The 26256-nt window shown below is 47.3% G+C and overlaps 1 protein-coding gene across 6 annotated transcripts in view; it reads right to left on the bottom strand.

The window, feature by feature from the left end:
* Positions 1–26256, bottom strand: part of MFAP3L (microfibril associated protein 3 like) — a 71301-nt gene that overhangs the window by 24883 nt on the left and 20162 nt on the right. For 4 of the 6 annotated variants that reach the window (XM_060301355.1, XM_060301356.1, XM_030845237.2 and 1 more), the window contains 2 exons: positions 25413–25837; positions 600–6289 (listed from right to left, as the gene is read on the bottom strand). In XM_060301355.1, the coding sequence (XP_060157338.1) occupies positions 5361–6289; positions 25413–25704 (1221 nt within the window). In that variant the 5' untranslated portion in view covers positions 25705–25837 and the 3' untranslated portion in view covers positions 600–5360. Of the gene's footprint in view, positions 1–599; positions 6290–25412; positions 25838–26256 lie in introns of those variants that run through there. The other 2 variants (XM_060301357.1, XM_030845238.2) reach the window with 1 other exon arrangement.

Below are 26256 nucleotides of genomic sequence, written 5' to 3'. Positions count from 1 at the left end.
ACAGAACCTCTGGATCTCAGTTATATGCACAGTTTATCCGGTAACCCATTCAATAATTTTGTTGGCCTCTCCAGATCTACAGCAAAACACTGATTTTCTTTCCCATTTGGTGTTGTCCTTTCTTGTTTTGTTTACATGACCTCATCCTATCTGAGAGGAATCCAGCTTTCAAAGCTTTCAAAGGGCACCTCCTTAGCATATTCTTGGATTTGGTCTGGACTGGGTTCTGTCTAGGTGTTTCGTGTTGGATCTATGACTAATGCCTTCTCCCGTGGAATGTTCTGGGTAGGGGAGTTTCCTGGTCTTTGTGGATTTTCTACAATAAGCTTGATGTTACATGTTAAAAATTATTTCTTCGTATAGATAGCCATTTATAAAAAATAAATGGCTATCCTGTTTGTCAGGCCAGAGTTAGGATTTTTGAATTTGGATAAAGTTTGTAGATTCACGTAACAATTACTTCGTTTTTCCCTTTTCCCCAAGATGTGCCACAGATGCAAAAGGTAGGGGTGAGGATTGACTACAGATTTCTTACCACTGGAAAGAGTAAATCAGGCCACACTCACACAGCCTTGAGCTGGGACACGACACGCTCGGCACACCTGTGCAAATCCTTTATTAAAGCAACAACCAAAATACAGGATGGCTCACATGTTTTTTTGCTGCTATATCAATTTAAATATTAGTCATTTGTTTATACCTTTAAATTATTCTTAAAAGGTGAACATTTATAGCTCACAAATCAACAGTTTGACATTTCCGCGCAGATACATTTTTCCATCTTATTTCCTGGCTTTAACGAAGAAATTCCAGAACCAGAGGAATAGCACATCAAACGTTAAGTGCCAGCACCTTCTGTGAGCGGTGCTGGGGTGTCTGAGAGATACAATGAAGGTTTCAATTCCTCGTTAAATAAAAATAATTTATGCCAGAATATTCTTAGAACTATTTGCTTTCTGTTTTTACATTCTCTATGAGCTTCAGTTTCGACTGTGGTATTCTAAGCATTAGTCCCCTTAAAAATGACATTTCTAAAATATCTCAGTGAAAGATCATTATCACCCTCATACAACATTTTCTTGTCTAACAGACACTCAGTCCTTCAGAAAGCATAAGAAGCAATTGTTTTTTTCCATTTTTTCCCCACCACTGATTTGTTTAATTCAAACCTTGTTAATCACTGGTTTAACCCTAAGGGTCATTAGGAAGATGAACTCTGTTATCTACTAAAAGATTTTTAAATCAATAGGTGAATGTAAAAACGACTAACACCGTGAAGGTAACAGGTGCTCAAAACACGTGTGTGAATATACAATGAGATCTGCTGGCTATGTAAAGAGGACCAATGAATTAGCTTAAAAAGCAAGAACAGAAACCAGGATTATGATCTAAAAGGACTGCCAAAAGGGTACGTGAAGACAGGTACAGGGAAGTAGTCGCTGAACTGCGCTGAGTATAAATTAGAGTATCTGAAAGATAAAGGAAATGCTCCGTTTTCTTACCCAGTGAAACACTGGGAGGAAACCCCTGTTCACAGAACCACAGGGGCTGCCCTTGAAGAGTTTTAGCACTGGTACAACACTGAAATTCAACCTGCACACACAGGAGTCTGATCCGCCTTCTGAAACGGCTCGTCCACTGGCTGGGACCAGGGTTTCTAAGGCTCAGCTGGTCTGTGTTGGCTGCACTACATTTAGAGGCTGTCTGTCCAAATCTTGCAAACATTCTGTCTGCCTAACATTTTCTTCACGAGCTAAACAGCTGAACAGCTCTGAGATCACCAATAAAGAACAATCCAACCATTAGATAAGAAACGTTACCAGCCCAGTGAATAAGTTACACAGCCATCCTTCCAGCCAAGTCTTTCAATCAAGTTGCTTTCTTATCTCACATTTGCCCTTCAAAGGAAGTCTGAACAACACGGGATGTCTACAATTAAAAATGAAACACACAACGAAAAAGATAAAGAAGGGAAGGATTCCAGACTCCACTGTGTGGGAGGCCAGGCCTTTTGGCTTGGTTTTGAAAAAAGAAACGCTCACCAGCCATCATTCCGGGTGTAATGACACAGCACAATAGTGCTCAGGATGGGTAAGGACATTCAGTTACTTTCCGAGCGATTTCTATACATTATAGATGTCACATTTGGTTCCTAGAGATTTAGTCAAGTATTACTAGTTCTTTTTGTCAAGCATGATATACAAAAAGATGAGAATAGATGTGCCCTAAAAATATGAAAATATAATATATAAAACAAAACCATTATAAATTACATAGATTTGCAGTATAAAATTTTTTCCCATTTAGAATAAATACCATCCAAGTTTACAGATCATCTAAGTGAATTAAATATGCACACATATCTGAATCATTTTCAGAACTTCAAGAAAAAAAAATCGCTAGAGATATGACCAGATGACTCAGAAACCAGAAACTGCTTACTTTTGAGAATAATGACCTAAGACCCAAAGGACATGGCTTGGGATTTAGTGCTAAGCTGTTAAAACTGCCCAAATGAGTCTGACGTATGCATGTGTGCATACACACACACACACACACACACACGCTCACGAGCAGCCATACTTTTATGGATTTCTATGAAGCTCAACGGTTTATCTTTGAAAAATCAGCCCAAAGTCACGAGCCCAAAAATCAGCCCAAAGTCTCCTGCTAGAATATGTTCCATATTCTAGCAGGAGAGCTTTCCTATTCTGTAAAGAAGCTACAGGACGAACAGGAAGAGTGTAGCCTTTCTGGACAGAGAAATCTTCGTCGTAAGCCAGTCTCCTCTTTGGTTGGCTGTTATTCTATCAAGAGCTTTCTGATGCCTTAAAGAGGGGAAAGGTTTTGAAAAATCTATATAATCTCGCCAGTCTAAAGAAGCTAAAACCAACCTGAAAACATTCTTTGGTCACACGTTTCTGCTCCTGCTCCATAAAAAATCTGCCCGTTTTTAACTTTCTATCCCTAATCAGTGCCTAGATGGGAGAGATAGATGCCTTTTCCTGTAATTTCCACGTGGAAATGTGCACATGGGTTTCGGTGGAGGGAGAACTGGACAGAATGGGAAAAAGTTCACGCAGTGTCACAAAATGAGTGTGGGTCCCTGCTGTTGCTTTGGGCGTACAGATCCATGGTAAGAATCCGCTGACCTCCATGACAAGTGGAAAATTCTAAGAGGTGGAGATAAAACTCTTCTGCAACTCCAATACAGAAAACCCTTGTCCAGAGAGTGCAAGTGGGAGGTCAAGGTTTCTCTGGGCCGTTCACGACTCATTTTTTATGTGACCACCCAAGACACTCCTACCTGATGGCAATGGGTCATTTGAGGCCAAGAGGACGCTGATCCAACTGAGTCTTGTCAGACCACCTGTCACACCAGTTATCTATACATAGAGAAACCCCTGAAGCCAAACCCTCTGCCCTCAGCTACAGATTCAGATGCTTTTGCCGTGAAGGTTGGCGGCAAGAGTATCTAACCTCACGTGCCCATGTTTGCTCCCAAGACCGCTTGTCTCCTGCAAGGGGGGCCATCACAAACTTTCCCTAAAACTCTAAAATGTCTGAGCCGGATGGGATCTGGGGACCCATCAAGTCCCACCTCCGTGTTTGTCAGATGAGAAAGATTAAACCCAGGGGGGTGTCGAAGGTCACTTATCCAGATAGCGAGAGTGAGGACTAAACATCAGGTCTGCTCTCACGATCCGTGTGGCCCAGGGAACCTCCATGGAAACCATGATGTGGCCGCGACCCTCAAGACGACTTCAAGGTTATGGCTCCCCCGCTCATAAACGGAAATGAACTAATACCTCTCATTCTTCCACGATGACATCTAAACTGCAGACGCTGCCCTAATGATTTTGGTTTTTGAAACCGAACCTCTTGATTTGCATCAATACTAACTTTCACCATAAAGAAGATTAGAGGAACCAGAGAGGAAAGTGAAAAATCTTTCGAGTAATTGTGGAGGAGGGCCAGGTGATTCTGTGGGAGAGGGGACCATCTAGATGGAGCTCGAGCCCGTCTGGTCTGTCCCTCTGCCAGGGAAGGAACGGAGGCCCCACCTGCCCAAAGCCTGCGGTGCTTACTGGCACCATCAGACGAGACGCTAGCCTTTGGGTGACTAGTTTTGTCGTTTCTATAACATCATTCTGCCGCACATACAACTGCTTTCTTGTGGGACAAAATGAATTCAAGAATTCTGGCGTGAAATTTGAGGCCATCACCCGAACCTTTCACTCTCCCCTTCAAGGACGGACAAGTCAGCCCTGCAGTTCAGGGAAGTGGGCCTGGCTAGGCGATCCCACGGACCCTCACACTTGTTGCCCCAAACCAAGTGTTTGGGTCACCGGACGGCCCCTGGCGGCCCACATTCTACACCTACATGGATTCCTCAGATGCCTCTGTCTCTGGACGCACCATGCGTTCCAGATCAAGCAGCAGCCGTGTTTGGAGGATGACGTTACTTACACGTAAAAACAGCATCTTTCATGGACAGTTTGGGTAAATTCAAGTTTACAGTCTCCCTGCCACCTCCGCTGAGCTCACCTAAAGGCTCTCAGAATCGGACAGGCAACACATCTTTATTTGGCTATTAAAGTGCTATCCTGGGCAAGGTTTTTTTTTTTTTTCTTTCTCAGTTTCACAACAGTAGCTTCATTGGAAACAAACAAACAAACAAAGCAATGGATGGAGACAGGCCTGGGAAATGACAAAAATCACGAGGCTGGTAACTGCTTTGGAACATCACAGATGACTTGTGGGTATCAGCCCTGACACCAAAGCCTCTGAGGTAAAAGCTTGGCGGGGGGTTCGAGGGGGTGGGGGGAGAGAAATAAGGACAAAGTGGCAAAGGGGACGAAACCAGAAGGAACGATTAGCATCCGTATCACAACGACTCGGTTATAGGGGAGCGGAGAAGGGGGGTTAAAACTGAGAAGAAAGTGCAACAGACCCACGGACGTGCAGTTGCTCTCGTAGCAGACCTATAACTTTTTAAAGGAAAAGCGCTGCAGTGTGCATTGGACAGGGCTCTTGACCTCAGAGTCTCTCACACCAAAAGGGCATCAGTGATTAAGGTATCTGGCAGAGAAGAGCCTCTGAGATTCATGCCGCGCGCACAGACACCTGCCCAAGGTCGCTGGCTCTGCACCCTGCCGCTGCTTGCATCCTCCGTCGCGGGGCGCGGTCCGGGCACACAGCATGCACGCAGGCGCTCCCTTCTGAAGGGGCCTGGCTCCTACCTACGGGACAGGCGTCTCCGGTAAGGCTTAGCGGCGAGGGCGGACTGCGTCTGGCCCTGGGGGTGGGGGGGGCGGCCCTGATTCTCAGGGTGTGCATAGCTTCTCGGGGGGGCGTTGTTAGACATGGCTTTCATAGACGACGCGGGCGTTGCTGTCGCACGCCCCGGCCGGCTCTGTGGCTTCCAGGAGACCTGGGGGCAGGACACGGTCCGGTACCTCGACAGGCGTGGGCTCCTCGGAGGTCAGCGCTGCGGACGTGACCTCGGTGGAAGGCGCCGCGGACTCGGGGGAGTGCTCGGCCGAGGGCTCGGTGTCCTCCTCGTCTCTGGCCTCGAGGGGCCCCCCGTCCCGGTCATCCGTGGGCTCCCTCCGGGCCTGGGGGTGCACGGACACCTCGATGGCAATCTGCTGGGGCTGCTCGTGCAGCGACGAGGCGTCTGAGTCAGCGGTGGGGGACTCGCTCCGCTGCAGGGCGTCGGGGATGGTGTAGACCTCGTCCCCGCTGGTGGCCTCCTGGCCCTCAGGCGCGTGGCGCACGAAGTTCTGGCCCTGCTCCTCCAGCCCTACCACCTCCATGAGCTCCTCCACGATGGTCCTGCAGTTCATGATGAGCGGGGGCAGCGGCACGCTGCGGGCCAGCTCCTCGATGTAGCGGGCGAACTCCATGGTCTTGAACTGTGTGACCTTGGCCAGCTCCAACGTCTTGGCCGAAGTGATGATGGGGATGCGCTTGGCGATCTCGAAGGCCTTCTGCAGCTTCTCGGCGCCCTCTGTACGGAAGAACTCGTTGATGGCCTTCTCGGTCTTCTTCAGGTGGCTACTCATCATGCAGAGGCGGGTGATGTTGAGGGCCAGCACCACGGTGAAGGCCACCAGGCACACCACCATGTAGTACACGCCCATGTCCCCCGACGTGAAGACCACCCTCAGCGTCACCGTGTTGTTCACGGTGCCGTGGACGTTGGCCGCCACACATGTGTATCGACCTCGGTCCGTGAAGGACACCTTGGTGATGTTCAGGAGGCCGTCGTGCATCTGCCACTTTCCTGCAGGAGGAAGAGGACAGAGTCAGCCGGGCCCTCCACTCCCTGCAGCCACTGCCCCGCACGTCGCTGAGCACATCTCCCACCACCATGTCTGCCACTGCCGACAGCGCCCACGGCGAACGCCGACTTCGCCAGACGGTGACGGTGTTAGCTCGCCTAATCCTCACAACTCAGGGAGGAGCTACCAGCACCGGCCCATTTTACAGGATGGGGAAACTGAGGCACAGGTCCACTAAGCCACCTCCCCAGGGCGCCAGTTTGGAAGCAGTTGAGCTAGACGTGAACTCGAGCCCAAGAGGCTGTACTCTTAATACCAAATCATACTGTGTGATTCCACATCCTAGAGCAAAATTAGAAAAATAAACAGTATGGAAAATGCTTGCTCTTACTAGAGAATTCCTTCATGTAGCATCTGATTTTCTAGCCTGCCTGTGAGCGTGGCTCTACAGAATATATATGTTCACTGGAGAGTTTTAATACTTTTCAGAAGATAAAGTACTTTAGGATCAACATAAAAACTGGAGTAAATCAATTAAATTGTAATTGTTCACCTGGGTTTCTCATATTTGAGATTGAAGTAGTCCTGGTATGACCTCCGTTGATGGAAACATAAATAATTAATTTTGAGAAGCTACAATGAACTACGTCACTTACAGTTACAAGCTAATGCTGTGGAGATTCAGAGGCTGGGTGTGAATAAGCAACAATTGGGTTTCGCTTTGCAAATAAATCACAGACCCATCAGGTTGAAACCAGGCCTCACACAATGGAGAATGCACACTGAAAAGCGTTGTCATAGATAAGAATTCTACCCCCCTCTGGCCTAGAAAGGATCGTTGCCCTGGGAATGAGGTTCTTAACCTGAATTAATCTTTGCTAGGGATTACTCCTTAGTCTGCCTGTGTACCCGTCGGTCAGAGGACCCCGGGAAACGTGATCCTAGCTTTGCCTTCCAGGTCTTGGGTCTGAGCCTTTCTGAAAACCCTACACCTCCCTAGACTGTCCTGTAGAGAGAGAAGGGTCCCGGCCCGGCCTCGGGGGAGTTCTGAGTAGCAGGAAGATCTTTCTGCGTAAAAGCACTTGCGTCCCCAAGCAAGCCAGAGGCCTCTCCTGAGAGATGCGGCAACCTAGCGCGTGGTTTCCTTTTAAGGGTGTATTATCGATTTGTATTTATTTATTTATTTATTTTTTGCAGTACGCGGGCCTCTCACTGCTGTGGCCTCTCCCGTTGCGGAGCACAGGCTCCGGACGCGCAGGCTCAGCGGCCATGGCTCACGGGCCTAGTCGCTCCGCGGCATGTGGGATCCTCCCGGACCGGGGCATGAACCCGTGTCCCCTGCATCGGCAGGCGGACTCTCAACCACTGCGCCACCAGGGAAGCCCATATCACTTTGTATTTTTTTAAAAAAGAAGAAATTTGTGAGCACCAAAGCGACCAGGGTCTCCAGGGACTGTGGGATGAGACAGCAGAGGCCCCCGTTATTCCAGGTCCTCTGCTCCAAGGACCATCCTTCGGGAGGCTGGCCGGAGCCGTGGGGGCCGTCGGGGACCTGCAGCCCCTCCTCCCGCTGGTCTGGGGAGCCTGGCAGGAAGCCTCTTGTAGATGCTGCCACATTCCTCTGCTTCCTGAAGGAACATCTGAGAAGAGTGGGTCCTGGTGTCCCCTAGTACCGTGCTTCTAATAATGCAGCCAGTGTACTTTCCCGAGAGTAGGAAACACTGGTTTGGGAAATCTAGCGCATTTCTGTCTCTTGTGAACGTGTATGAACAGACCACCCTAGCGCCCGGCCTGTGAAACCTTCTCTCGTCCAGATGGGCAGAGGCAAGCCTCCCACCCTGTCCGTTTGTTCCCGAACATGCAACTTGATACTTCAGTGGCAGATTTATCCAAATAGAGAATAATCTGAGCAAGGGAAATGATCAGTTTGTTTTCTTCAAATGGGCATGTTTCATCAAACCACACTACAGCAGGCATAGAAAAAAATAACAACTCCGGTTGCCTGAAAGCTTATGATAGATGTGGAAGGTACTGGGTGCCAGAGAATTACAAACTCTACCTATAGGAGTTTCTCATACTGATTGTTGGAGAACAACAGGAAATAGGAAGGGAGAAGGTGAGAAGGTGAGGTTCTTTGTATGAGGAACAGTTAGGATCAACTTGTCCACCTCCTAACCTCCCACCCTCGCTCCCTCTGTGGAGGAATTATTATCTACAAATTCAAGGACACAGAGGAATTATCTACAAATTCAAGGACAGGGTAGGGGGAACCGGGGTGTGGAGGAAGAGCAGAAAGGAGTGCTGAACTCAGAAGGCAGGCACCTGACGGTAACAGAAACAGCTCTCTCCCCACACCTAGGCAAGGCGCTCAGCGATAACTGCACCTAATTGTGATAGAAAAGTGAAGTGTAGAAATGCAGGCCAGTTACAAGATGCCAACAATTTCCTCTACTGACTATTCAAAGGGTTTCTGAACTTGGATTTTATAGTTATCTTTAGGCATGTTTTTATTTTTGGTGGTACGTGGGCCTCTCACTGTTGTGGCCTCTCCCGTTGCAGAGCACAGGCTCCGGACGCGCAGGCTCAGCGGTCATGGCTCACGGGCCCAGCCACTCTGCGGCATGTGAGATCTTCCCGGACCGGGGCACGAACCCGTGTCCCCTGCATCGGCAGGCGGACTCTCAACCACTGCACCACCAGGGAAGCCCTAGGCATGTTTTTAATCGTCTATTGATGTATATTTATCTATCCTGGACCTAAGCGATTCAAAGCAGATACCGACTCAGACACTCCAGAAGTTCCCTGTCGCACGGTCAAAACAGGCACAGTCTGGAATCAAACAATTAGGTGACACTTGTAGTTCGTTCTGGGGAAACCTGTGAGATGTACAGTGCATAACTTATTAGTTTGGCACGTATTCTGCTTCTCAGCCCAGGGCCGTGGGTCCTTGGACGAACATCTCTCATATACCTTATCCAATAATTAACCTCGTTTGTTCCGGAAGCCCGAAGCCCAGCCATGAATCTGCGAAGTGACTATATTTGCCTAACGATAAACCACAACAATGAATCACATATGATTATCCTGAAACAGGCAGGTATCACCCCTAATAGGAGCTGTGACACTACAGTTAAATAACTGAGACCCATCTCTCTGCCAGCAAGTCCCTGTTTCGAGTCCACGACAAGGACACCAAGACGTCCCTCTCTTCAGGGTTCAGTCCTTCACTGTATTTCTCTTGAAACAAAAGCCATGTCACATTTACTTTATGGATTACGGTAATAGTAATGCTGCTTAGGCTTCTCAGGTACGACGAGGTAAAGGGAACGTGTGACCTGGACTAAACCTTGTTTTGCCAGATCTCAAAGCGAGTCTTGGGAAGCCAACACACACACACACACACACACACACACACACACACACACACACACACACACACACACACACACACACACACACACACACACACACTCACTCACTCATTCTGATGAAAGACGATTCTGGCCTCAAAGGTGATGTATGTCTGTATCATGTCCTGTTTAAAGGCTGATACATTCCTTCCTTCCTAGGAACTAAGACTCTAAATCCTTCCTCTCAGCCTCAGCATGACCTTCGATTAGTGAGAAATAAAGATTTCTGCATGTTCTCCTGCTGTATGCAGCCCCGAACACTATGAACCCCACCCTGGGGGTCCTACCACATCAGCAGGGGCCCAGGCTCATGGAGAATCACAGGCAGCCGCCCCACTAGGATCGTCTCGAGAACATTCCTGGGCCACATGTTGCCTTTCTCCTTACTCTGTAAATACCTTGTCCTGAGACCCAGCCTGGAAGGTCTGACTTCAGCCATCAGGAGGTCGAGGGAATAAAAAGGGCCCCAGTGACTGTCACAGGGACCCGAAGACCCAGCCACCTGGGGCGGGGAAGCTGGGTGCTGCAGCTCCAGGGATGATTTTAAACTGGAGTTGAGCAGGGAGGTCACAACCATGTGCTGAATTCTCACTAAGCTGCATCATTTCAGCACAAGTAAACACCTAAAATGTGAGCCGCTGACGCTGAGTCACTTCAACAGGCAATGATTCTGGAGGAAATGCACAACTAAAAGATCCTGCATGCCGCAACTAAGAGATCCTGCATGTCCCAGCGAAGACCCCAATGCCACAACTAAGACCCGGCGCAGCCAGATAAGTTAACCAGATTTGTTTTTGATTTTTTTAAAGGTAGATGTTGAGCCATCACTTTCTGATTCTAATACCAAAGATTCTGTGTCAAACGTTTCCCTGACAGACTGGTTCAAGATGGCCGACTAGAAGGACGTGATCTCACTCCCTCTTGTGAGAGCACCGGAATCACAACTAACTGCTGAACAATCATCGACAGGAAGACACTGGAACTCACCAAGAAACATACCCCACATCCAAAGACAAAGGAGAAGCCACAGTGAGACGGTAGGAGGGGTGCAATGACAGTAAAATCAAATCCCATAACTGCTGGGTGGGTGACTCAGAGACTGGAGAACACTTATACCACAGAAGTCCACCCACTGGAGTGAAGGTTCTGAGCCCCACGTCAGGCTTCCCAAGCTGGGGGTCCAGGAACGGGAGGAGGAATTCCTAGAGAATCAGACTTTGAAGGCTAGTGGGATTTGATTGCAGGACTCTGACAGGACTGGGAGAAACAGAGACTCCACTCTTGGAGGGCACACACAAAGCAGTGTACGCACTGGGACCCAGGGGAAGGAGGAGTGGCCCCATAGGAGACTGAACCAGACCTACCTGCTAGTGTTGGAGGGTCACTTGCAGAGGCAGGGGGTGGCTGTGGCTCACCGTGGGGACAAGGACACTGGCAGCAGAAGTTCTGGGAAGTACTCCTTGGCGTGAGCCCTCCCGGAGTCTGCCATTAGCCCCACCAAAGAGCCCGGGAAGGCTCCAGTGTTGGGTTGCCACAGACCAAACAACCAACAGGGAGGGAACCCAGCCCCACGCAACAGCAGACAAGCAGATTAAAGTTTTACTGAGCTGTGCCCACCAGAGCAACACCCAGCTCTACCCACCACCAGTCCCTCCCATCAGGAAACTTGCACAAGCCTCTTAGATAGCCTCATCCACCAGAGGGCAGACAGCAGAAGCAAGAACTACAACCCTGCAGCCTGTGGAACGAAAACCACATTCACGGAAAGTCAGACAAGATGAAAAGGCAGAGGGCTATGTACCAGATGAAGGAACGAGAAAAACCCTAGAAAAACAACTAAATGAAGTAGAGATAGGCAACCTTCCAGAAAAAGAATTCAGAATAATGATAGTGAAGATGATACAGGACCTCGGAAAAAGAATGGAGGCAAAGATTGAGAAGATGCCAGAAATGTTTAACAAAAACCTAGAAGAATTAGAGAACAAACAAATAGAGATGAACAGTACAATAACTGAAATGAAAAATACACTAGAAGGAATCAATAGCAGAATAACTGAGGCAGAAGAACGGATAAGTGACCTGGAAGACAGGATGGTGGAATTCACTGCCGTGGAACATAATAAAGAAAAAAGAATGAAAAGAAATGACGACAGGTTAAGAGACCTCTGGGACAACATTAAATGCACCAACATTCGCATTATAGGGGTCCCAGAAGGAGAAGAGAGAGAGAGGACCCGAGAAAGTATTTGAAGAGATTATAGTTGAAAACTTCCCTAACATGGGAAAGGAAATAGCCACCCAAGTCCAGGAAGCGCAGAGAGTCCCATACAGGATAAACCCAAGGAGAAACACGCCGAGACACACAGTAATCAAATTGGCAAAAATTAAAGACAAAGAAAAATTATTGAAAGCAACAAGGGAAAAATGACAAAAAACATACAAGGGAACTCCCATACAGTGAACAGCTGATTTCTCAGCAGAAACTCTACAAGCCAGAAGGGAGGGGCATGACATATTTAAAGTTATGAAAGGGAAGAACCTACAACCAAGATTACTCTACCCAGCAAGCGTCTCATTCAGATAAAACGGAGAAATCAAAAGCTTTACAGACAAATAAGAGCTAAGAGAATTCAGCACCACCAAACCAGCTCTACAACAAATGCTAAAGGAACTTCTCTAAGTGGGAAACACAAGAGAAGAAAAGGAACTACAAAAACAAACCCCAAACAATTAAAAGAATGGTAATAGGAACATACATATCGATAGTTTTGGTAATACATGTTGATAATTACCTTAAATATGAATGGATTAAATGCTCCAACCAAAAGACACAGGCTCGCTGAATGGATACAAAAACAAGACCCATATATATGCTGCCTACAAAAGACGCCCTTCAGACCTAGGGACGCATACAGACTGAAAGTGAGAGGAAGGAAAAAGATATTCCATGCAAGTGGGAATCAAAAGAAAGCTGGATGTAGCAATACTGATATCAGACAAAATAGACTTTAAAATAAAGAATGTTACAAGTGACAGGAAGGACACTACATAATGATCAAGGGATCAATCCAAGAAGAAGACATAACAATTATAAATATATATGCACCCAACACATGAGCACCTTAATACATAAAGCAACTGCTAACAGTTATAAAAGAGGAAATCAACAGTAATACAATAATAGTGGGGGACTTTAACACCTCACTTACACCAAAGGACAGATTATCCAGACAGAAAATTAATAAGGAAACACAAGCTTTAAATGACACAATAGACCCAATAGATTTAATTGATATTTATAGGACATTCCATCCAAAAACAGCAGATTACACTTTCTTCTCAAGTGTGCATGGAACATTCTCCAGGACAGATCACATCTTGGGTCACAAATCAACCCTCAGTATATTTAAGAAAATTGAAATCATATCAAGCATCTTTTCTGACCACAACACTATGAGACTAGATATCAATTACGTAAAAAAAAATGTAAAAAACACAAACACGTGGAGGCTAAACAATACGTTACTAGATAACCAAGAGATCACTGAAGAAATCAAAGAGGAAATTAAAAAATACCTAGAAACAAATGACAATGGAGACACGACAACCCAAAACGTATGGGATGCCGCAAAAGCAGTTCTAAGAGGTAAGTTTATAGCTATACAGGCCTACCTCAACAAACAACAAACATCTCAAATAAACAATCTAACTTACACCTAAAGGAAATGGAGAAAGAAGAACAAACAAAACCCAAAGTTAGCAGAAGGAAAGAAATCATAAAGATCAGAGCAGAAATGAATGAAACAGAAACAAAGAAAACAATAGCAAAGAGCAATAAAACTAAAAGCTGGTTCCTTGAGAAGATAAACAAAATTGATAAACCATTAGCCTCACTCATGAAGAAGAAGACAGAGAGGACTCAAATCAATAAAATTAGAAATGAAAAAGGAGAAGTTACAACAGACACCATTTTATTGGCAACTCTATGCCAATAAAATGGACAACCTGGAAGAAATGGACAAATTCTTAGAAAGGTATAACCTTCCAAGACTGAACCAGGAAGAAATAGAAAATATGAACAGACCAATCACAAGCAATGAAAGTGATTAAAAATCTTCCAACAAACAAGATGGCTTCACAGGTGAATTCTATCAAACATTTAGAGAAGAGCTAACACCCATTCTTCTCAAACTCTTCCAAAAAATTGGGGAGGAAAGAACACTCCCAAACTCATTCTATGAGGCCACCATCACCCTGATACCAAAACTAGGCAAAGATACTACAAAAAAAGAAAATTACAGACCAATATCACTGAGGAATATAGATGCAAAAATCCTCAACGAAATACTAGCAAACAGAGTAAATCAATCAATGTGATACACCATATTAACAAATTGAAGAAGAAAAACGATATGACCATCTCAATAGATGCAGAACAAGCTTGTAACAAAATTCAACACCCAGTTATGATAAAACCTCTCCAGAAAGTGGGCATAGAGGGAACCTACCTCAACATAATAAAGGCCATATAGAACAAATCCACAGCCAACATCATTTCAATGGTGAAAAACTGAAAGCATTTCCTTTAAGATCAAGAAAAGACAAAGATGTCCACTTTCATCACTATTATTCAACATAGTTTAGAAATTCTAGCCACGGCAATCAGAGAAGAAAAAGGAATAGAAGGAATACAAATTGGAAAAGAAGAAGTAAAAGTGTCACTGTTTGTAGATGACATACTATACACAGAGAATCCTAAAGATGCCACCAGAAAACTCCTAGAACTAATAAATGAACTTGGTAAAGTTGCAGGATAGAAAATTAATGCACAGAAATCTCTTGCATTCCTATACACTAACAATGAAAGATCAGAAAGGGAAATTAAGGAAACAATCCCCTTCACCACTCCAACAAAAAGAATAAAATACCTAGGAATAAACCTACCTAAGGAGGTAAAAGACCTGTACTCAGAAAACTATAAGACACTGAAGAAACAAATCAAAGATGACAGAAAACATATGGAGAGATATACTATGTTCTTGGATTGGAAGAATCAATATTGTGAAAATGACTATACTACCCAAAGCAATCTACAGATTCAATGGAATCCCTATCAAATTACCAATGGCATTTTTTACAGAAGTAGAACAAAATATCTTAAAATTTGTATGGAGACACAAAAGTCCCCAAATAGCCAAAGCAATCTTGAGGAAAAAAAATGGAGCTGGAGGAATCAGGCTCCCGGACTTCACACTATACTACAAGCTACAGTCATCAAGACAGTATGGTAGTGGCACAAAAACAGAAATATAGATCAATGGAACAGAATAGAAAGCCCAGAGATAACCCCATGCACCTATGGTCACCTTATCTTTGATAAAGGAGGCAAGACTATACAATGGAGAAATGACAGCCTCTTCAATAAGTGGCTGGGAAAATTGGACAGCTACATGTAGAAGAATATATTTAGAACACTCCCTAACACCATACACAAAAATAAACTCAAAATGGATTAAAGACCTAAATGTAAGACTGGACACTATAAAACTCTTAGAGGAAAACATAGGAAGAACACTCTTTGACATAAATCACAGCAAGATCTTTTTTGACCCACCTCCTAGAGTAATGGAAATAAAAACAAAAGTAAACAAATGGGACCTAATGAAACTTAAAATTAAGCCTTTGCACAGCAAAGGAAACCATAAACAAGATGAAAAAACAACCCTCAGAATGGGAGAAAATATCTGCAAACGAATCAACAAAGGATTAATCTCCAAACTATATAAACAGCTCATGCAGCTCAATATTCAAAAAACAAACAACCCAATCCAAAAATGGGCAGAAGACCTAAATAGACATTTCTCCAAAGACATACAGATGGCCAAGAGGCACATGAAAAGCTGCTCAACATCACTAATTATTAGAGAAATGCAGATCAAAACTACAATGAGGTGTCACCTCACACTGGTTAGAATGGGCATCATCTGAAAATCTACAAACAACAAATGCTGGAGAGGGTGTGGAGAAAAGGGAACCCTCTTGCACTGTTGGTGGGAATGTAAATTGATACAGCCACTATGGAGAACAGTATGGAGGTTCCTTAAAAAACTAAAAATAGAACTACCATACGACCCAGCAATCCCACTACAGGGCATATACCCTGAGAAAACCATAATTCAAAAAGACTTATGTACCACAGTGTTCACTGCAGCACTATTTACAATACAGGACATGGAAGCAACCTAAGTGTCCCTCGACAGACGAATGGATAAAGAAGATGTGGCACATATATATACAACGGAATATTACTCAGCCATAGAGAGGAACGAAATTGGGTCATTTGTAGAGCCGTGGATGGACCTAGAGGCTGTCATACAAAGTGAAATAAGTAGAAAGAGAAAAACAAATATTGTATATTAACGCATATATGTGGAATCTCGAAAAATGGAACAGATGAACTGGTTTGCAAGGCAGAAATAGACACAGATGTAGAGAACAAATGTATGGACACCAAGGGGGGAAGGCAGGGGAAGGGTGGTGGTGGTGGGATGAATTGGGAGATTGGGATTGACATATATACACTAATATGTTTAAAATAGATAACTAATGAGAACCTGCTGTATAAAAAAGAAAATTAAAAAAAACAAAAGGGCTTCCCTGGTGGCGCAGTGGTTGAGAATCCTCCTGCTAATGCAGGGGACACGGGTTCGAGCCCTGGTCTGGGAGGATCCCACATGCCGCGAAGCAACTGGGCCTGTGAGCCACAACTACTGAGCCTGCGCGTCTGGAGCCTGTGCTCCGCATCAAGAGAGGCCACGACAGTGAGAAGCCCGTGCACTGCGATGAAGAGTGGCCCCCGCTCGCCGCAACTAGAGAAAGCCCTCGCACAGAAACGAAGACCGAACACAGCCAATAAATACATAAATAAAAATTTAAAACAATAACAAGAAACCGCCTCCTTGACACTCGGGAGGGCAGTCCCCGGTTCCGGTCCTGTGCTCGGATGGGAGCTCCCCCGCTGCCCCTCAGGATGGCCTTCCCCATCCCATCCTCCCGCTCTGTCCTGATCCTGATGCACGGACGGAGGCTGACACCCCAGGACATGGGCCGTGCGGCCCTCAGGAATCCTTCACGGTCTCCCCGGATACTCCAGGCACGAGAGGCCCATGTGGAAATCTCCCCCATGTGAACTGGGGCATCGCCTTTGCAAAGACAAATGCTAACAGAGGTTCGCTTGTAGCTGAACCACGCTGAGTGCTGCGCTGTGTGATGAAGTTAGAAGGACAGTGGTATTTTTTATCTTGTTCATGCATTCGGTCAACAAACATTACTGAACACATTGTCTGTCACCAGGCTCCCTGCCAGAAGATGCAGCTACAAAGATGAGTAAGACATGACCCCCGGCTGCAGAAACCAGCGGGCCCCGAGAGGGCTGCAGACTCGCAGCCAACCTGGGGCACGTGGCGCGTGCCCTGTGCGCGTAGCGGGGACGGTAAGGATGCTGCTCAGCGGGGGTGCGGTCCCGAGCGGCACGGGGGTGCAGGCAGAGGAGTAGGAGGGAGAGGAAGCACTTCCAAGGCCAGAGGGGGCAGCAGGGCAGGTGAGCAAAAGAGGGGAGCCCGTGTGCACTGCTGCAGCTGACAGACGTTGTACAAACCAAGAGGGGATGCGCCACCTGCACGTCCCCTGCTCTGACCCCTGGTTCACTCAGCAGAGGAAACCTCAAAGTCCAGATGAAGATGCTGGCAAGCGTGGGAATTTTAAATGAAGGAAAAGGTCATTTCAAATCGGGGGGAAGAATGCTGGGATCACTGACGACTCATCTGAAAGAAAATGAAGTTAAATTCCTAGTTTATGTGATACCTAAAAATAAATTCCAAGTACTCTAAACATAAAATTAAAACTATAAAGTTAATAAAAGATACGAAAACATTTTTCTAACCTTGGGACCGGAAAGCCTTTTCCAACATTTCAAGAATCCCAGAAACTCTAACAGAGAACCCTGATGGGATCGGATTTCTCCCAAATTCAACGTTTTACACTGTAACATCTGTCACACTAAAGTTGAGAGCAAATGAAAGAGTGGGAGAAAATTCTAGAATATTTGACAGACAGATGCTTAATAACGCCGAAACATAAAGAACTCCTATAAATCAAGACAAAGAACCCAAAAGGAAAAAAAAAAGGGAAAGGAGACGGACAGAGAAGTCACAGAAAAAAGGAATGCAGGTAGTGTCTAAGTGCACAAAGTCACTCGTGGTTAAATCATAATTAAATTTAAATAGATTGAAGTAATTTTTTAAAACAGATGACTTTTCCACCTTGCAGAGCGCCAGAGGAAGGGGGGCCCTGATTATACAGTGTGTTGCTGGGAGGATGGAAAGGCACACTGCAAGGTTGGGTTTTCGCATCGACCAAAGTGCAAGATGAATGGAGCCTGTGACCCACTTCTAGAATTCTTGAAACGCTTCAAATCAGGCAGGCCTAGATTGACTGGGAAAATATCAACGAGCGTAAGAAAATCAAGGTAGTGAAAAAAATCTCCTTGTCAGCATCTTTCTCCCCAGGGACACAGTTCTAGAGCTTTCCTCACAGCCTACATCCTCTGGGTGAAGCCGTCACCGGGGTCGCAGGCCAGGAAGGTGGCTGACCTCGTATCACTGTGTCACTGTGGGGCCCAGGCACGGGGAGGGGGAGGCACTGAGGACGGCACGAGGTCATGTCGACAGAACTGGGTCAGGGGACCATCCAGCAACTAGAGAAGCAGGTCAGCGGTGTCGCGTGGCGACAGTTAAAACCCGTGCCACCAGGCTTCCCTGGTGGCGCAGTGGTTGAGACTCCGCCTGCCGATGCAGGGGACGTGGGCTCGTGCCCCGGTATGGGAAAATCCCACATGCCGCGGAGCAGCTGGGCCCGTGAGCCACGGCCACTGAGCCTGCGCGTCCGGAGCCTGTGCTCCGCAATGGGAGAGGCCACAAGAGTGAGAGGCCTGCGTACCGCAAAAAAAACCAAACCAAAACAAAAAAACTCGTGCCACCAGGAAAGGCCACGGCACATGGGTTACTGTGACTTGACATGACAGATCAGGACGAATGCCGGTGCCAACACCTTCCGACCAAATGACCGCTGGACAGAAACAGCAGCACCAACTCTTCCCGGAACCCAAGCATCATGAGAAAGGTGACAGCACAATCACAAAGATGCTGTAACTACAACTTCCCTCCAAACCCACGTCTGCCGAAATCCCCAATCTTTCCAGCCGTCCTGAGGATGGCTCAGCATTAAAAATTAACACCATGCCCCACTGAAAAGCTCTTAGAATTTCCCTCAAATTATTTATGAGAAGAAAAGGATTTCTCTTTTTCCTTGGAGATGTCTTTCCGTGAAAGTGTCAACAAGCTGATGTGTGGTTCGCCTACATTCCCGATAGGTGGTATGAGAACATTAAGCCTCCGTTCACAATGCCATTTAGACACGGAGGCTCTTAAACTTTTCAAGGAGGAGAGCTCAGTCTGCTAAAACAAGGAGGTTATTTTCCTGAAACCAACTTAAAACTCTTCAGGTGGTGAGAGTTCCAACAACGTTTATGCAAACAGAAAGCAAGTGCAACACTCACTTGAGCGATGCCGCACTGAATCCACACTCTTCAAATAAGAACCAAACACGCGCATGTGTCTGTAAGCATGGGGTCTATTTTCTAACATGTGAAATAGAGCTATGAGGGGAAAGGATCCAAGCCTTTTTACAAAACAGAACTGAGAACAAATGGAGCCCCGCATGGCTGCACCTGTTACGGGGCTTCTGCAGGAGATGATAGCTCCCCCGAAGCCACTGCAGAGGCCCACGTTATAAACACTGCAAGCTGCAAGGGCTCCTGCGACACCACCCCCAGCTTCCCAAGCGGGCTCTTCGCATGGTCCTGGGGCAGCTCTACCAAGCTGCTTCCTACATCATGTGGGACAGAGGTGGCCTGGGATCATCAGGGATTAGCTCGGCTCTCAGCTCAGGAAGGTTGGGGGGAGGCCCGGGCTGTTCAAAGCCTGCAGTTGTGCTTTGCTTCAAGGCATAAATAATATCTGAAAAGAACCCGTCTTTTCATTTCCTGGCAAAGGAAACATCTGACCCTCCGGCTCATGCGGCCTGATAATCTCCATTTTTAAAGAAGTGCCAAGCACGTCAGTCCATGCAGGCTGGCAGGAGTCTCTTCTGAGAGTGGGCGTAGGTGGTCTTCTGAGAGCACCCTGCACTGGGTGGATGGAAATAGCATCTCAGCCCTCACATCCTCATCCGAGGGGGACGGGGAAGGGTCTTCCCACTGCTAAGACTAAAGCAGTCTGGGCTCACACCCCAAAGGGGGAGCACAACCCATTAAAAAAACGCTATAAATGGTGGCTCATTACCAGGCTGGCCCTCGACGTGACTCAATTTGGCAAATGAACCGAAGTACCACTTTTATGGAAAAATACATTATGGGTTCACGCAAGTGACTTGACCGACTTTGGAATGATTCTTTAGAGGGCTGAGGTTGCTTCTTTAGTTGAGACCAGGCTTTCTTCTCTTGGGCTGGCATTTTGCATCAGATAATTCTTGGGAGGGGTCTGTCTGTGCATTGCAGGATACTGAGGGCATCCCTGGCTTCCACCCTCCAGATGCCAGCAGCACATCTCCCCGGTCCTTTCCCTCCTGCCCCGGCTATGACAACCAAAAACACCTCCAGACTTGGCCGGTGTCCTCTGGTGAGAGAACCAGTGGGTTAGGCAAAGGGAAAGTTCATCCTGTGCATAATACACTCCATAACATCCACACTCGCTGCTCCGAGGCTTGGGCGTGTTGGAGGGCAGCGGGCCCCTTGCATGCGGAGGGTATGTGTCGGGGGGTGGGGGATGTTGCTGGTGGAGGGGGGAGCGCCACTCTTACCATCACATCCGTCCCAGCGTTAACTCGAGCTTCTAAACAACACTTAAGGGATATAAATGTTTTTGGTCTTTACTGAATGTTTTTTTAAAAGGTTGAGAACTTGAGAGAGCGAATAAGAAACTGCCCAGAAAACTATTTCCTTTCTTTACAAAACACACCGTACTACGAAGCAGAGACAGACGCACTTGGGATCCTGCCTGTGACAACACAGGACATTGGTGATGTGACCAGTGACGGTGGTAGCTGCCGTTTACTGATGGCTTGGTGTGTTCCACGTGCTGGACTGACATTTCACACACGACACAAATTGCATAGCCCTGCCTGGCGGTAAAAGAGGATTATCTCCGCTTTATAGATAGGAAAACTGGCTCCGAAAAGTCGAGGAACTTGCTCAAAGAGATGCCATTGTGCTGTTCTGCTGAATTTGCAGTAATATATTTATAGTTACATAAATTTTATCTCATGCCTTTTGAGGAGTTGATTTTTTAAATCTCAAATATTGAACATATTTAAGAGAAATTCGGTATAACACTTCCATAGGTTAATGCACTACTCCACGCTTCATCTGAGAGGCAAAAGATGCTGTAAACTTAGTGCTGTGGGCGCTGACCCCCTCCTGGATATGTTGCAGGGGGTGATACACTCAGGTCTCAAGACGTGGCTGGCACAGTTGGTTGAGGCCCCCTGACAGAAGGAGTTGAAAGCATCTCACGGGCTACTAAAAACATTTGCAAAGCAGAGGATAAAAACACTAGAGCCATGTAAACTAAAGCAAAATGTATAACAATAAATTCCACAAAGGTCGAGTAGCTGTGAGACAACTGTGAACTTTGTACAGTTCGGCTCAGCTTCCTTACGCTGTGCGTGTTTATTTGCAGAGATAATTCTTAGTTATTTTTGGTGGCAGAATGGAAAACAAATCCACAGGAAAGTCTAAAACCTCTACTGAAGGAAGCATTTCCAAGTTAATCGCTAACGAACCAGGCATGTTTACAAAGGCCTGTGCCTTTTCCAAAGCTGACTTTTTTATTTTTTTAAAATTTTTATTGGAGTATAGTTGCTTTGCAATGTTGTGTTAGCTTCTGCTGCACAGGAAAGTGAATCAGCTTTATGTATACATACATCCCCTTTTTTAGATTTCCTTCCCATTTAGGTCACCACAGAGCACTGAGTAGAGTTCCCTGTGCTAAACAGCAGGTTCTCATTAGTTACCTATTTTGTACATAGTAGTGTGTATATGTCCATTCCAATCACCCAGTTCATCCCACCCTCCCCTCCCCCCTTGGTAACCATAAGTTTGTCCTCTATATCTGTGTCTCTATTTCTGTAAAGCTGACTTTCTTGAAATGTTTATTTATCATCTGATAAAGGTGCCAATGTGCATTTCAATGGTTTAAAGTCAGAGTACGAAGCTACAGTAAAAATACACTGGATAACTGGTACCTGAAATAACAGGGAACCACTTTCTGGCACCTATATATTCCTACTTACCTCCAGCAAAAGGAAAACTGAAAACAGGACATTTTGTGGCCATCTGTGGTTCCTCATGTTATTGGACTTGTGGGTTATTTCTGTAACATGGTTGGTGGACCACCCCAAACGTGTCCTTCGGTGAACTCCAAAAAAAGTCTTCCTCCGGAAATAGCTCACACATTAGCCTCTCCTCATCTGTGGGAATGAAGTGACAACACGAGGGACACAGAGCAAAGCAGCTGCTGCCCTTGCCAGGGACAGGAAAGAGCCCGTCCCTTCTAGGGCCCGCGGGGCTGGCGCCGGGAACAGCCGTCTCACTTTCTCAGCACCAACAAGAAACGGGACTCCTCCTGGAATCACAGAGCACACGTGGTGGGCAACTCGCCAGACAGCTCTGAACACACCTGGGTGTGTGCACGCCTCGTACGCAGATCACGGCGGGGTCCTAACCCTGCCTCTTTGTGACGGTGATGGGGCTGGTGCAGCGGCCATCCAGCCTCTCGTCCACTCCGTCTGGTCAGAGGCTTTCACCACCCCTCGCCTGCCAAGACCTGGAGGACGGGCAGGTGCTGGTGGGCACGGTGGGCACCATGCACCCGCTTCTCATCTGGATGTGTGAGCACCGAGGCCACCAAACCCTCACACTCACTGGAAGGACCAGAAACAAGGTGTGCAACGTGGTACGAGGGCTTAGTCAACGGGAGTGGCTGCTAACGGGAATTACACTCATTTTGTTTGCTTTCAGCAGTGGTCTACTGTGTACACAGGTAACATTCCTACGTAGGAGCACCATTTTCCACGCTGTATCAATCACCTCCTTGTTACTAACACTGCTGCATTCAAACTCCTGGCCAATCAGCCCAGAAACGGAAACCTACATCCTGGTTAGCACGTGGGCATCTTCCTGTCAGAAACGGAGACTTAGAGACCACGGGTCCTCGAGTGGCACCACCATGCACGTATTTTATGATGAGGATAAATGTTCTGCCGTTTCCCCTGTCTTGGCTGGTTGTTCTGAATATTGCTCCGTGTTACTTGTGTCCTGAAATGCCTGTTACGATGTACGGTGACTACCAAAGCTGAGCTGGAACATCAAAGGCCAGGATCGCCAGTTCTTTTACAAACTCCACAGTGTGTCTTCCTTACGAGGTTTGAGAACAGCCAACGGATTTCTCAGCACAGCCACTGGCCACAAGCATGCCCAGAGGCTTCTGATGCCCCGCCCTGCACCCAGGCTCTGTCTCCGAGGCACTGGTGTCTGCCCCTTCCTCTCCCGGCGCCCAAGGACGGAAGAGAAGTGAGCCCAGGGGACCCCGGCTCTGCCAACCTCCCAATGAGAGAAACGACATACGGGGGCCACTTGCCAAGGCTGGACCCCTACCATCAAGACTTCGCGCAATCTCCCTGGCGGGGCCACTACGACTCCAAGGCAGCCCTCACAAAGCCACGGTTGAGGTCCAGGCCCCAGCCCCACTCTGTTCCCACGCTTCCCTCCTCTCCCGGATACAGGGCTCAGAGCCCCACCCTGGCTCTTTATACCCGGGACCACCTCTGCTCTGGGCCCACGGGAGCCGCAGGCTCGGTCTGGAGTCCCTGGTCCCCCGAGAATCCTCCCCGAGGCCAGCCCAGCAGAAAGACCCGGTGGGGTCCAGGGACCTGAGTGTGTACACGTTGCCATGGTCACCGCCCCTGCACAGGTGTGACGTCACTTCCTCCTGTCCTGCAGTAGGAGGAAGGGGCTGCGCCGTCCCATCTGCCCACTGTCAGCACGGACGGTCCAGTCACAGCCACTTAATGACCACAGGACCGGAGAAAAGTCACATAAAAGAGGGGTTGGGACTGCACCGTCTCCAGGGTCCCTTCTAATGGGAAAGTTCTGCGGTCCCATCGTTTTACTTGGTAGGGAGGGAGTTCCCCTCTGCCAGGTGAAGCATGCAAACGTACACATGGTATTTTCGTGACCATGATACTTGCACTAGAGGGGAGAAGCTGCATGACGCTGCCTGGCCTTGAACGGCCGTGTAAGGAGCAGCACAGGCAGTGAATGTCGGGGCATGACTGGGAGCCGAAGCCTGGACGTGTCAGACACCCCATCACCCGGCACCTAAGGAGACGCAGTGTTAGCCTCTGGGCTTTCTTTTTTTTTTGTTAAGTTTTTTTGATGTGGACCATTTTCAAAGTCTTTATTGAATTTGTTACAATATTGCTTCTGCTCTGCGTTTTTACTTTTTGGCCGCACAGGATGTGGGATCTAAGCTCCCCGACCAGGGATCGAACCCGCACCCCCTGCATTGGAAGGCGAAGTCTTAACCGCTGGACCGCCAGGGAAGTCCCAGCCTCTGCTCTTTTTCAGAGCGATTAAGATAAAATGAGGAAAAGAGATTAGCAATACAGGCCTTCCTGGGGCAGAGACTTTTCTGGGGGTTAGAGGGCTGTGGGCTGGGAGGTACACGAGGGAAAGGGCGGCAGAAACGGAGCAGCTGCTAGGTCAGATCCGGGTCCTTTCACCCTCACCCCCACCTGCCAGGTCATTACTGGAGAGGCTCAGAAAGTACATCCCGGGCCTTCAGGTCAATCAATCAGGCTTGGTTCTCACACCTGAGATAGGAAGCACGTAGACTCCTGAGGGCCCACAGTGCCCCGCTCCGGCCACAGTCCTTCCTGAAGTGATCTGGTACGTGGGAAGGGGACGTGCACCTTTTGGCCAGAAACTCATTCACGAGAAGCCAAGCACTGCCCCTATGCCACGGGTTATTTCTCCCCCCTGGCCAACAGTCTAGAAACTTCAGCCGGGTCCCCGGGAGCACACATGATCTCTGGCTGCTGGTGAGAAGCTGCACAGAGACTGCTCTCAAAAGATGTGACCTTTAAACCCACAGTGCACGAATTAAACTGACCTTTAATGATAGACAACTGCTATGTTCCTTGAGACAAATTAAAACTCCCATATACACAGAACATATACTTAAGGAAAATCCACTTTACATCCACCCCTACAACATCCTGTACGCGTTATACTGCAACATTCCAAGAGGCCTTTTAAAAGACTCAAACAATACATACAATATTTTCGTTACTGTGATACTTTCATTAGAGGGGAGAAGCTGTTTGCGTTTTGTCTTCTGAGTCAAGAGTGGAAGAATGAATTCATTACTGCTTTGAACCCTTAAGGATATCTACTTCTTGGATATCTCTCTCTTGCCTTAGAAGAATAAGACAAAAGGAGATGTTGAAACGATCTGCATAAGAACAACGGACACTGAGGGTGCCGGCCCCCAAGTCCCTCCCCGTAGTTTCTGACACGGGACACGACTGAACAGCCTACCTGCCCCTCGGTCCTTGCTGTCCTCATGCAGCAGCTTGCCCACGGAGTTATACCACTTGAGCTGGGGCTCAGGGAGGCCATACACGCTACAGTTGATCAAGGCACTGTTCCCTTCCTTGACGATGATATGGTCGGTTCTGGCAATGACCACGGGCACTGAGCCCACGACCGTGTCAGTACCATTTAAAGTGCTGTTGGCCACACTCTTAGCAGTCGCCAGAGTGGACACTAGGATTAACAAGGACGCAGAAGGCAGCAGGCACACAGGCAGAGGGCGCGTCACTCCGTCCATCCTCTTCGCTTGCTCTGCAAGGCACCAGAGCAGGTGAGCCAGGGGAGTCTTCTAGCAGACAACACCCTGCTCACAGCAGGCCAAGGGCCAAACCCGGCCTGGGTCCATGGAGTTGGCTCTGGATTAAGAACCTCTGTAAAGAAAACAAACAAAAAAAAACCACGGAAATGTTAGCGCCCATACTTTAAAAGGATTATTTATAAAATGTTAGAAACCCAGCTAAAGTACACATCTGTGTAATTTTTAAATAGCACACAAATTCAGAAGATGTTCCAAATATTCATGGAAATCGTGATGATACACGTCTGTTATTTTTGCTACTGAAACATATGACTCTTAGCAGGAACATGTTAACTTTGTACCACACGACTTCCTGGGGCTCAAAACCTGACTCCGGGCTTCCCTGGTGGCGCAGTGGTTGAGAGTCCGCCTGCCGATGCAGGGGACACGGGTTCGTGCCCCGGTCTGGGAAGATCCCATGTGCCGCGGAGCGGCTGGGCCCGTGAGCCATGGCCGCTGAGCCTGTGTGTCCGGAGCCTGTGCTCCACAACG

The sequence above is a fragment of the Globicephala melas genome, chromosome 6, assembly GCF_963455315.2.
Source record: "Globicephala melas chromosome 6, mGloMel1.2, whole genome shotgun sequence".
Taxonomy (NCBI): Eukaryota; Metazoa; Chordata; class Mammalia; order Artiodactyla; family Delphinidae; genus Globicephala; species Globicephala melas.
This window is presented reverse-complemented; position numbering and strand designations above follow the sequence as displayed.